The 12,585-nt window shown below is 34.0% G+C and overlaps 1 protein-coding gene across 1 annotated transcript in view; it reads right to left on the bottom strand.

Annotated features, from left to right (window-relative positions):
* The window catches only part of LOC145259871 (charged multivesicular body protein 6-A-like), a 108,595-nt gene that overhangs the window by 84,868 nt on the left and 11,142 nt on the right, over nucleotides 1-12,585 (bottom strand). The window contains exons 2-3 of the mRNA XM_080117746.1: nucleotides 12,082-12,191; nucleotides 3,535-3,622 (exon numbers count right to left, since the gene is read on the bottom strand). Coding sequence (XP_079973872.1) covers nucleotides 3,535-3,622; nucleotides 12,082-12,191 — 198 coding nt within the window. The remainder of the gene's footprint in view (nucleotides 1-3,534; nucleotides 3,623-12,081; nucleotides 12,192-12,585) is intronic.

The raw sequence follows: 12,585 nt of genomic DNA, 5'->3' as shown, positions 1-12,585 counted from the left end.
ATATATATATATATATAATTTTGATGATAGTGGTGTGAAGCAGCAGCCTGAAAAAAGTTGTTACACTTATTCCCTCTAAAATTTAATTGTAGAATTTTGTGACTAAAGGTGACAGCTTCCCCGGAGGTTCTGCATCCATTTTATTCCTTTCCTCTTGGTCCCAACACATCACAAGCAGTTCTGATGAAGTGAATTGCTGCATTTTCTGAACTTCAGGAAAACCTTTCGAATTTGTCCATTTTCTTATTCAGGTTTTGTTCCCATGACTTTTTTAGATTCAGAACTGTGACCAAGAAGAAAATGAGCATTACAATGTGAAAACTCCATATTTTCATCAGTGCCAAGTGTATTCATCCTCTGTAAGTTGAAGAAAAATGATTTCATGACACTTGCTCTGTCACTCATAAGGTCAGTCAGATTCTGTTACATTGATCGGAATACAGCATCCACTTCATTATTTGTGTACAGATCAGTCAACTCCTGGAGCAGATTAAAGGCCACATCAACTAGAGTATCTGAATCGTCCTTAAATACAGAAGTGAATCCCCATGAAAGCAACTGATCATTATGTGTTGAAAGTTGGTGTCTTACAATCTTTAGTGATTTCTAGTTGTGCCATCAGAAGCTAAGTCTACATTGGTCAACTGCAGTAATGCTTCAACTCTGTTCTGCATGTCAAAGAGATGATCTGTTTGATGGCAGGTCTTTTGGAACTATAGCTGTGTGAAATATATCTTGCTACAATGTCAATTATCTTTCCACAATTCTTGTCAGATACTTCTGTTCGCCTTTTCATTTCAATAACGCACTTGATGACATCTTTCGGTATACTGGTTGCTATTATGTTCCTTTGTAGTAATATTCCTATCCCAACCCTGATTAAGAAAATCAACTTTCATTTGTTTGATTTTCAACTTATTCTTCTTTTTCTCTTTGCTTTTCTTGTGAAGGTTTTTGAATTGGAAAGGAGGGTTTGGGTTTTTTTCAGTTTTAGCTTCTACTTCAAAATTTGTTTTGACAATATTATTTGATAGGCTGTTCTTTCCATCTTTTCTTTCTTATTCAGTAATTTTTCCCATCTTTTTAAACGTTTGTGAAATGCTGAGTGTCTAATTTTTGAAAGCTGATTTCTCTGCTGCAGGATAGAAAAGGTACTTTCAAGTTTAATTTTATTTTTCTCATATTGCTGTTATTCTTTCTCAGCTCTTCATCTTTCTGCTTCAAATGGTCATGAAACGATTGTATCTTTTCTGTCAGTACGTTTTACATAGTCTGGACTTTATCTTGTTCTTCAGTTTTTTCGGCTTATCTTATTTCTCCCCTTGATTTTTTTATCTGAATAGTTCTTGTTCCAGAGTACAATGGTGATTTTTCTAGATTGCTTTCATCATCATTAGCCGGATTTTGTTGAATACCAAGTCTCTTTCTACAAGCTGGCATAGCTGTCTTGGGTGTAACTGAATTAGATTTTACAATGGCCTGTGGTGACATTTTAACTGACTGGTTGACACCAGTAATTTGTTTTCGGGAAGTTTTCATAATTTTTATTACAATGTCAAGATTTATAGAGATCTCTAGATGTTTGAATTTTCAAGTATTTCCCAAACGATTGCTTATCAATGGAACATTCAGATGGATACTCTGCAGCCGGACATACCCGGAATGATGGAAGTAATTCTTTCTTTTGTAAGGAAACTAAGTCCAGAATGATGTCATTTGTAAGTGCAATTACTTCTGATTGCCTTGACAAACTCAGTTGATCTCTAGTAATACCAGCACATGACAAATATAAGTTTTAAAATAAAAATGTTTAAAATCTGTCAGACATTTAAGTTTAAATAGGCATCAGTATGAACTTCTTCAATTAAGTGCCTTATTCTCAACTGATGGATGGTGATAAAATTGGATGCAAATTTAACATCATTATCCAAGGGTTTTTTTTTTTCATCTTTAAGATAGAAAAGTTGTAGAAGGAATTTATTGTTTATGTCAACTTTAGGAAGTGATGGTCTTCTGCCTCTTCAGTGAAATTAAAAGTATCCTTTAATTTCTTGAAATTACAATCTTTTGAAATAAAAAAAAAATCCAATTAAAATTTCAAACAAACTAAAAAAAAGATTTTTAAATGAATAACAGTAAAAAAGACATGAATAGTTTTTTGAATTTTGATATCTAATAGACAAACTGTCTCAGATAAGTGGAAGTTAACATAACTATTTTATTTTTGTTTTTGTGTATTAAATTGTGTATTAAATTGTTAAGTAAAGTACAGAAAGTACAGACTAGTTAAAAGAAAACCTCTCCTTCACATGTTAAGAATGGGTTTCTAAATAATAGTTCATTGTACAAGTAATATTGCTTTCTTTTATTGTTTTAATATATTTATTTTATTTTTGTATAGTTAGGTGAAAGGTCACAATTTAAAAGAACAGCCAAATAAACAAATATTTACATGCTCAAATGTTCTAAAATTAAATCCCTAGTTTCATACATAGTTTATTATAAATACCTCATATTTATTTATCCCCTTCCAAAAGAGAAATTAAAATAATTCAATCATAATTTAATCTAGAAAAACATTCAGAACATAACTCATTTACATTATATGCTATAAACACGTGTCAATGTAATAGTACCAAATAAGTCTGTTACTGACAATGTATAATTCGCTTAATGTGTTTTTCATGTTTGTGAAGCATACATACTTGCTTGTTTAAATATGCAGTTAATCAGGAAAAACTGTGTTTATTTACACTTTAGTTTTGTGGCTTATAGCAGCAAAGAGAAGGAGCAAGGATGTGTGTGGGTGTGTTATGTGGAGGAGGGGAGGCGACAGCAAAGAAAATGTGTTATTCGTCTGCTTAATTGTTCTCCCTCCTAGTTCTTTGTGTGTGTTTGTTTATATTGACTAAATTTCATTCGTTTGGTCATTGATGTAAGAGGTCAAAATTTAGGTAGGTTTCACCATGAAATTGAACAAACTTTGTTTTACTACCATAAATATATAGTCATAACTTGCTACCTAATTCTATTTATGTGTTAAGCACTATTGGAGTAAATAGATAGGTATGATATTATGACGTTATAGAAAAAGGAAGAAAAACCTTTAGTTGTTTTTAGGAAATTTTCTCAAGAAGTCCCCTCAAAAATGGGGATGAAACATTGAAAATTTCCTAAAAACAACTAAAGGTTTTTCTTCCCTTTTCCATATACATATATATATATATATATGTATAATTTAATGTTTTTAAATCTAAATTTATTTGAAAGGGATTATGATATAATGATGCAATTAAATCATTATATGATTCCAATTCCGGTTATAAAACAGATGAGTATCAGCTGAAGAGAACTTGATATGGGTATCTAAAACAGTCCCCTATTATCAGGTTTGAAACCGACGGTACTGATGACTTTATCTCATAAATTTTCTGTAAAAAAAAAAAATATAAAAAATATATAATATATATAAAATTTGAAGCGTTTTGATTAAAAGACAACAAAACCTTACAATGAAAAAAAGAAAAAAATTACCATGCGTTCTATGGTTTCCAACTGATTTTCTGTTTTTTGGATGAGACCTTCCTGAAATTTCTTCTTCCGAAGAAGTAACTTTGCTCTCCTGAAATTATAAAAAACAAATATATTGATATTTGTTGTTTTTTTTTGTTTTTCAAGCCAACTCAATTTCACAGTTTGAAAGTCAACTTTTTAAACCATCCAACACATGGCAGCATGTAAAATGGACGTTAAACTGATGATGCTAGTAATAAAACATTTTGTTTGTATTTTGGCGATTGGAGTTATTAAATACTTCCAGGTAACATTACAAAACTTCTCAATGATAATTTAATCTTTTGTTTTTTTGCAAATAATTTGATGCCAATCAGATAACATCCCTAACCTGGTAGCATCCTAAAGCTACTTTATTTTGTGCCATTTCAGCAGATCATCATCATATTCAATTTAACATGCATTTTATATGCTAGCAAGTGTTGGGTGGCTTTTAGAAACTTCCAAATTAACCTAGCTCTGGCAAGGTCTTTATTTCCCTTTCTCTTAAATCCATCCTTACCACTTCCTATGTTTTCCTTGGCCCTGTACCCCTACCAACTGACTCTACTACCTCAGCTGTTCTACATCTAATAACCCAAGAATTCTCATTCATTCTTTCAATGCCCTATTTTCGTCATATCTCCCTACACTGTCAAGATTTAATCTTCAACTGATGTTATTAGATCTAAACCGGTTTTAAGACCAACATTACAAATCCATTGTATTATTTCTCTTTATGCAATACAAGTCTTCAACCCTCACTGGTCAGATTTAACTTCTAAACATGATGGTTAGTTCTCTTCTTTGTCTGTCTTTGAATCACATGGTCATACGATAGTTTCTCACTTTCTTTTTCATTTACAATGTCCATTGTATTATTATTGTACTCTTCACTGGTTGGGCTGTAAATGACAGACAAAGCAATATTGCTTTGTATCGTTAGGTTAGTTTTGTAGCCCTCATTTAAAAATAACTTTTGACATATATTCTCAAGTGATTGAGTGTATTCCACTAGACACAGGATGCTTCTGAGCCAGGGGAGGTGGGTCGTCAGCAGAGGAGATTCCATGCCAGAAGGGTGGGGTGGGGTGGGGGGGGATATTTTCTAGACATCTACTTCACAGTTCTAGTTTGGTCTCTTTCATAACATTTCATAATTTTGACTTTGGTTGTTGGGCCGTTGTTTCAAGTCCCTAAAGCAGATGGTATTTATCATTAGTAACTTTTATGATCTTTACTCAGTTTGCATTTTCTCATCTCACATCTGCAATGCCAGTGAAAAGATGCACATTGTTCAGATTGGTATATTTCAGGCAACCAATGATTAAGGTGTTGTTTAATGCAGGGTTTAATTTTTTGGCATTTTTTTTATCTCTCCCAAACAGGACACGCATACTCCGCACAGGGCCAAAATATTACATCTTAGTGTGTGTACTGTGGCTCCCTATTTTGAGTGATTAGTTTCCATAAAATGTTGTTCCGGGAGCTGACTTTTATTTTTGCCTTTTTTATATCTTTCCTACACTTATTCTATTTACTCCTATCTTTTGCATTCCCATTTTACCAGCTCCTTTCTGTGATCAAAGACAACAAACCTTCTGGACAATCTCGCAATCCAATTATTCTTTCTTTGAAACTACTTTATTTTGTGTCAGTGAAACAGTAAATTACACGGATCAACAAAAAATTTGTTTTTTTTATTATTTGAACTATTGTTTTCAACTTGTTTTTTTCACAACGTTTCAGCCGATGTAATCTTTAACAGTCTTCAGGTGTATTCACACTTGGTGAATGGTGACAATTTTTTGTTTGTTTTTCCAATGAGCATAGGTATTAGAAATTTAAAACGCAAATAGCACCACTTGGTATACTTATTTTTAATAAATCCGAGTCCTTTCCGTTTTTGGTCTGATGTTTGTATATTCTGCCGATTTACCCTTCTTCATCTAACAGTTTCCTGTACCATTTCTTCTTAAATCTTATAACTAATTGAAAAAGTGTTTCTGCAACTTCTAAATTTTCTTGGTCCTATGAAAATTTAGTATTCAACACCTCATGTCCTGTTCATTTGTTACTAGCACCTCATTATCATTGTGAATGCACTACTCTCCAACAATATCCATATTTGTCTTTTCTATCTGTTTAGCTATTTTGGGCATCCTTCCTTTATAGCTGGTAAACTACCAGGTTGACAAGAAAGTTCTTGAGGTTTCTAACTTTTAAATTCAGATGAACATATCTCGGCTCAAACAAAAATTTATTGATCGAAATAAGCACCATCAGAATCAACACACATTTGCCAACGCAAAACAAGTGTACAGTAGAACCTTGGGATACAGTGGCCCTAGGATATGGTTTTTTTCAGGTTACGATGTGGAATACAATGTTTTTCCCAACCCTGCTTATGGTATTTGCTCCGCCTTATGGTGTTATTTATAATGTCATTTGATTATATACATGTGTATTATATATTGTACTGTATTTTGTTACTAATTTTTTATGCCGTATCCTGGTGTTCTACTGTATTTATGCTAGTAATTTAAAAAATCTTGTGTTCTGGTGGCGATGAAGTCGCTGAAGGCACTTTTGATATCGCTTAGGTTTTTGAAGCATTTCTCATGCAGAAAGCTGTTGAGATGCTTGAAAAAGTGGTAGTTGGTAGGTGAGAGGTCTGGAGAGTATGAAAGATGAGGCAGAGTTTCAACCCCAATTCATTCAACTTCTGCAGTGTCGGTTTAGGAACATGTAGTCAGGCATTGTCGTGGAGGAGAATTCTTTTGTAGTTGAGTGTTGTTGTCGAAGTTTCCGATGCATTTCATCCTTTTGTTGACAGTATTTCTCCACCATAATGGTTTCGCCTGCATTCAAAAAACTAATGGATGAGACGGGTCGCAGACCACCAAACAATCAGCATTTCTCCACCATAATGGTTTCGCCTGCATTCAAAAAACTAATGGATGAGACGGGTCGCAGACCACCAAACAATCAGCATGACCTTCTTTTGGTGCAACTCTGGCTTCGGGAAGTATCATGGAGCTTCGTCGACATTTAACCATTCGACTGAGCATCGGTGGTTGTCGTAAAGAACCCACTTTTCATCGCAAGTCATAACCCGGTCGAGAAATGGGTCATTCTTGTTGTGTAAATTTCATAATGGCATTTCTTTGGTTGTTGTTCTACTCATGAGGCATCCATTTATCAAATTTTTTTGTCTTTCCAATCTCTTTCAAGTGGTTATAAATTATTGTATATGTTACATCTAATTCAGAAGCAATTTCTCAAACAGTTGCGCATGGAGTGACTTTGTCTAAGGTTCTTAATTGATTGTTGTCAACATCCGATGGCCGGCCACTACACTCATCATCTTCAAACCTCATTGCCACTACAAAATTTCTTTAACAACCATTGTGCTGTGCATTCAGTAACAAAACACTTCATTGATATTGCAAGCTGTTTCAGCAGCTTTTATGCTTAGCTTGAATTGAAATAAGAAAATTGTACAAATTTGCTTTTTTCTCATTGTGTATTCAACATTCTGAAAAGACATAATTGTTTTAAAATGATTGTGATTAAAATGATTACATAGACTGAAAAACACTCCTTAAAATGATATTCAGTAGAACCCTAGGATTCGGTGGACCTGGGATACGTTTTTTTCAGATTATGATGCTGAATACAATGTTTTTTCCAGTCCCTAGTTACAGTATTTGCCCTGCCTTACAGTGTTATTTATATTATTGTATACATGTGTATTATATACTGTACTGTATTTTGTTCTGTATAAAATTTTGCTTAGGCCTCACCATACACCGATTTCACCTCACGATCCCAACCCCAGAATGCCATATCCCAGGGTAAAGGTATTATAATGAAATCTTATTTAAAAATGCATGATTTGAAATCAAAATTTAAAGTTCCACAAGAACTTTTTAGTCAACCTAATAACTTGTTTAGCCTCTATCTTAGCTTTGAGAGCGTTGCTCTTCTTGCTTTCCTCTTTCCAGATATCATTATTAAATCTTTTCTTCATTCACTTCATCGTTTCCACTTTTCTTTGATATGTTTCTCAATTTCTTCATTCCACCAAAATGTAATTGTGTGCCTTGGGGTCCTCTTCATCCACCCACAAGTCTCATCTGTTACCTCCAACAATGTATCCTTCAACTCAATCTTCATATCTTTCTTCTGAGGATAAGCTTTCTCTGTACTTCATGGATTTTCTTCAACTTTAAGTGACGAATAACTGGTTTATGTTGTGTTACAATTTCTTTGCCAAGTCAACTACTTCAACATTACTCAAGAGTTTTCTGGGGGGGGGGGGGTTATGTAAGTCTTTTGAAAAACAACATCTTTGTGAAAACAATAACAGTTCTTCCAACAAATCCTACATCAGATAATCATTTTGTAGTTTGATATCGTTTAGGGCTCAAAGCATCATAACCACTTGCATCTCAAGATAAAAGCTTAGTTAGATTTTTTTTACTTTGATACAAAGTTCATGAATGCCAGATCTATGGAGATTGTTGTTTTTTTTTTTTTTTTTTTTTTTTAATATTTCTCTTATTTTACTTTTGAAGACGATCATGAATAACAAAGTCAAATCAGCTTCTATAAGATTTACCAACCAAGAATTGTGAAGTTACAACGAAAATTGGATACAATTCTTAGATTTGCTAGAGAGTCACAATTGATTTTTTTTTTATTACATTTTCAACCCAAACAAGGAACATTGCCACTTTGATGTAAGGGGCTACTATCAGGGACATAATCTACAGGGGTACTATGTGGGAAGTTGGGCAGCAAGATGTCGGTTCACGTTACACTTTAACTTCTGCATGTCAGTACAGTTGGGGACGCAGGAACCTGGAAAGGAATTCCAAAGTCTAGCAGTTCTGGAGAAGAAACTACTGGAGTAGAAAGCTCTCTTACGTCTAGGGATCTCTACTGTGAAGGGATGTGATTTAGCTGCTTGTCGGGTTTGTCGGGGTATTTACATCAAGGGGGTATGAGTACTTGCAGTTCGTCGGGGCATTCACCTTTAAAGTACTTGTAGAACAGGCAGAGGGATGCTACATTTTGTCGATGGGACAGAGGCTGAAGCTTAGATGACAGTTCAGGACCTATCAGATTGGCGACTCTCTTTTGAACCTTGTCTAGGAGCAAGAAACTAGTAGCAGACGCATCAGCCCAAATATGACAACAACACTCCATACATGGGCGAATGGTGGCCTTATAGAGGTACAGGATACTTTTGGGCGTTAGTAGCTTTCTAGCACATTAGAGAGAACCTACCTTCTTCGCAGCGGTCCTGGCAATGCTCTCAATGTAATTGTTCCAACTCATGTTTCCTATGAACGTTAGGCTGAGGAGTTTAAAAGATGTACTTTCAGATAAAGAGTCTTTGGTCATTGCTATTGGTGGTAGAGAAGGTTTCTGGTAATTATTGAAGGAAACAAGTTTAGTCTTGGCAGCATTGAAGGTGACCATCCATTTTTGTCCCCATTCCACTACAGATTGGAGGTCATCCTCTACTGTTTCTGCCATTTCTTTAGATATGTGTTCATTTGTTTTCCTGTCATGTCTGTTATAGAGCGTAGTGTCATCAGCATACATACCCATCTCACAGACAATTTTGTCAGGGAGGTCATTTACGAATATTAGGAATAATAGAGGTCCAAGGATAGACCCTTGAGGCACTCCCGCATTTATATCATATTGTTTAGATGTACGACCGTCGAAGACAACCTGGATTTTTCTCTTATCTAAGAAGGATTTAATTATGTTAAGTATTTTCCCAGTGATACCGTATGATCTGATTTTCCTGAGAAGACCTTCATGCCGTACCCTGTCAAAAGCCTTAGATATATCTAGAGTTACCGCTCTACCCTGCCCTGCTTTATCCAGTGAATGGTATATACGTTCAGAGATTACAGTTAGGATGTCTGCTGTGAAACGGGCTTGCCTAAATCTGTATTGTTTAGCATCTGTAATGTAATGGACTAGAGCTTGGTTAATCATGGACTCAAATATTTTGGCGAAAAGTGGGAGGAGGCTAATGGAGCGATAATTTATTGTGTCAGTTCTTTCGCCAGAATTCTTGAAAACTGGTACCACAGAAGCAGTTTTCCAGCAGGCAGGAAAGCAAGATTCATTAAGGCATTTGTTGTAAAGTTTGGAGAGAACTGGAGCTACTTTGGCAGAGCACTTTTTTAATAGCACAGCCAGGATGAGATCAGGTCCACATGCTTTTGAAGTGTCAAGATTTTTTATGATAGCATGCACCTGAGAAGGGGTGATTTTCAGATCGTCTAGTGTGGCGTTTGTCCGCAAAGGAAAGTCTGGGAGGAGGTGGTTATTGGTACATTTTTACCAAATCTAATTCCTAATTTAAATTTAAACACTACATAATGAATAATATAAATTAACATTTCAATAGAGGAAATATAAACTTATATATTATTTCCTTTATATATTAAAGAAGTAATAGTTAGATATAGTGTAAATAAGTCAGCATTAAAGTCAAAGGTTTTAAAAGGCAATTTCACAGTCTTGATTTTGTTACTATGCTGCCATTTTAATAAGTGAAGTTTTCATTCAAGGGAGGTAAGTAATAATTTCTTTGCACAAAAGCAAAAATATCTTTTTCTCTTCAAAATGAAAGCAGATGCATATTCTATTTATATCGTCTACATAATAATTTCTGTAGCCAAGAAAGATTTAATTTCTAAGGACAGAGTTACGCCATGAAGCATAGTTACTAATTGGAGAATCTTTAGCAGATTCACCTCTTTCAAAGTGATTCAATGCAAAAGTCGATAGAAGAATTTTAACCAAGTTCAACTTCAATGAAACCTTAAAGTCATATTTGGGTAAAAGGAGGAAAAAATAACATTTTCTGCAATAGTTGTTGAACTGGGTGGAGTTTACATCTCCTGCACTTGTGAGAATCTTTAACAATCGGATAGTATAAAGGAATGAGTTACTCTATTATTCCTTTTTACCACGGTCAGTTACACAGATAAATCTTTGGCGGTGCGTATATTTTTGCATCAAATGAAATGATGTAATTCAAATCATCATCATCATCATATTCAGTTTAACATCGACTTTACATGCTGGCATGTGTTGGAAAATTTTTAGTAATTAATTTTGAAGCTAATCTATTTTTGACCAGGTCTTTATCAAATCAATCCTTATCACTTCCCCTCATGTTTTCCTTGCACTGATACTGCAACTTCGATTGTTCTACAACTACTAACCCAAGAACACTCAACCATTTTTTCAATGTTGAAGCCTCTTGTTTTGAATGTATTTAATCTTTCAGAGTTCTTTAAGATTTGCAATAAAAATTCTTTCTTATATTTCTTTTCATGAAACATATGTCCTCAACCCTCACTAGTCAGGTTTAACTTCCATATATCATCACATTGTGTACATATGCTTTATAGACTTTTTCCTTGACAGTGATAATGCTCTGCTGATTTGTAATGGCAAAAATTTCTTTAATTTACTCCACCAACTCTTAATCTTTGCTATCATACACTCCCACTTGCTCCACCCGTTGTTTCAATAGTATCACCAAGGTAACAAAATTCCTGAACAGCCTAAATAACTTTGCAATCCACACATATTTTTCTCTATACCCGAGTTCACATTTGTCTCTGTATCATACACTTCTGGCACACAAACTGGTTGTCTTCTTTCAACTTATCAGCAAGTCCACTGCACATGTGGAATCAATGCAAATATACTACAGAAAATTGAGTTGCATTCGACTCCCTTATCTGAGCATGAGAAGTTTCCTCTTTTCCATGGATTTCCAACACTACAAGCACTAATCAACACTTTTGCTTCTAAGATGCAAGTAAGAAACAACAAACTCAGAACAGAGCCCTGATGTACTCCTACTTGGCAACCTCTTGTGCACCAGACAATCTCTCTTGCATTCCCAGATGCATTAAAAAAAAACAGGTTACATTTGTATCAGGATAAATACAGAACCAGTGGTACTTTACCTAGGCAAAAATCCAAATTGCATTTCATCTATGCTTATTAGACTTCTGCTCAATCATTTTATTAGTAACTCTAAGAATATGATCCATGAATTTTAAGTCTCTGTAATTACCTTTATCCAAATCTTTTTATCATTGTAAGGTTGGACAATTATACTAACTTCCCAGCCATTCAGAATTACTTCTTTATTAAGATCTGATTTGTCAAGTTTGTGATCATCTCAATATCTGCTCTGCCTGCAGTCTTCAACAACATCAGAGTAACCTACAGCCTTGCCTTTCATGATTTTCCATAACATTTCTTTCTTAATTCTTATAGTTGTCAAATATTTCCCAGTGTGCTTGTATGATGAGCAAAAGAACTAATATTTAAACAAGGTTCTGTTTTTGCTATCTTTTTGCTCAAACATGTAAAAGAAAAGAACTTTGAGAAAAAGTAAAGATTAATAAAACTAAAAAAAAAGTATTTTCTTTTTCAAAACTGATTTAAAAATAAACATAAAAATGAACTTACTCTCTTCTTCCATCTCGTAGCAACTGACGAGCAACAGCCTTTTCCTTTTCCAATGCGACTTCTAATTTTTTTGTGTATTGCTTTAATTTATCACGCTGAACTTTTAATTGCTGGCATGAGGAGAAAAAAGACAAAGAAAAAATCATCAGATATTATTCAAAGTATACAAAAAAAAAATATCAATAACATTTTAAAAAATGTGGACTCTTCAAAAAAGAAATGAATAAAAAGCGATAATATTTCCTTATGACAAAAAATATAATTAGAGAGCAAAATTCACTTTAAATTTGACGTCGTGTTCATTTGGAGACTTATTTTAATACAATGTGGATGTAACCAAAATGTTACTTTATTCTTTCTATTCTTGTGGCATTAAAAATGTTTTTTCATAGTCTACTTCGAATTATTTTTGGTGATGGGAGATTTATTTCTTTAGATAAAAAATATTGGTGTTCTTTAAATTCAGTGTGTGTGATATTGTGTCCCTATGCATATAAAGATAGT

Source organism: Euprymna scolopes, chromosome 35, assembly GCF_053919585.1.
Source record: "Euprymna scolopes isolate OS-2025 chromosome 35, ASM5391958v1, whole genome shotgun sequence".
Taxonomy (NCBI): domain Eukaryota; kingdom Metazoa; phylum Mollusca; class Cephalopoda; order Sepiida; family Sepiolidae; genus Euprymna; species Euprymna scolopes.
Note: the sequence above shows the minus strand (reverse complement) of the source record. Positions and strands in the feature narration are given on the sequence as shown.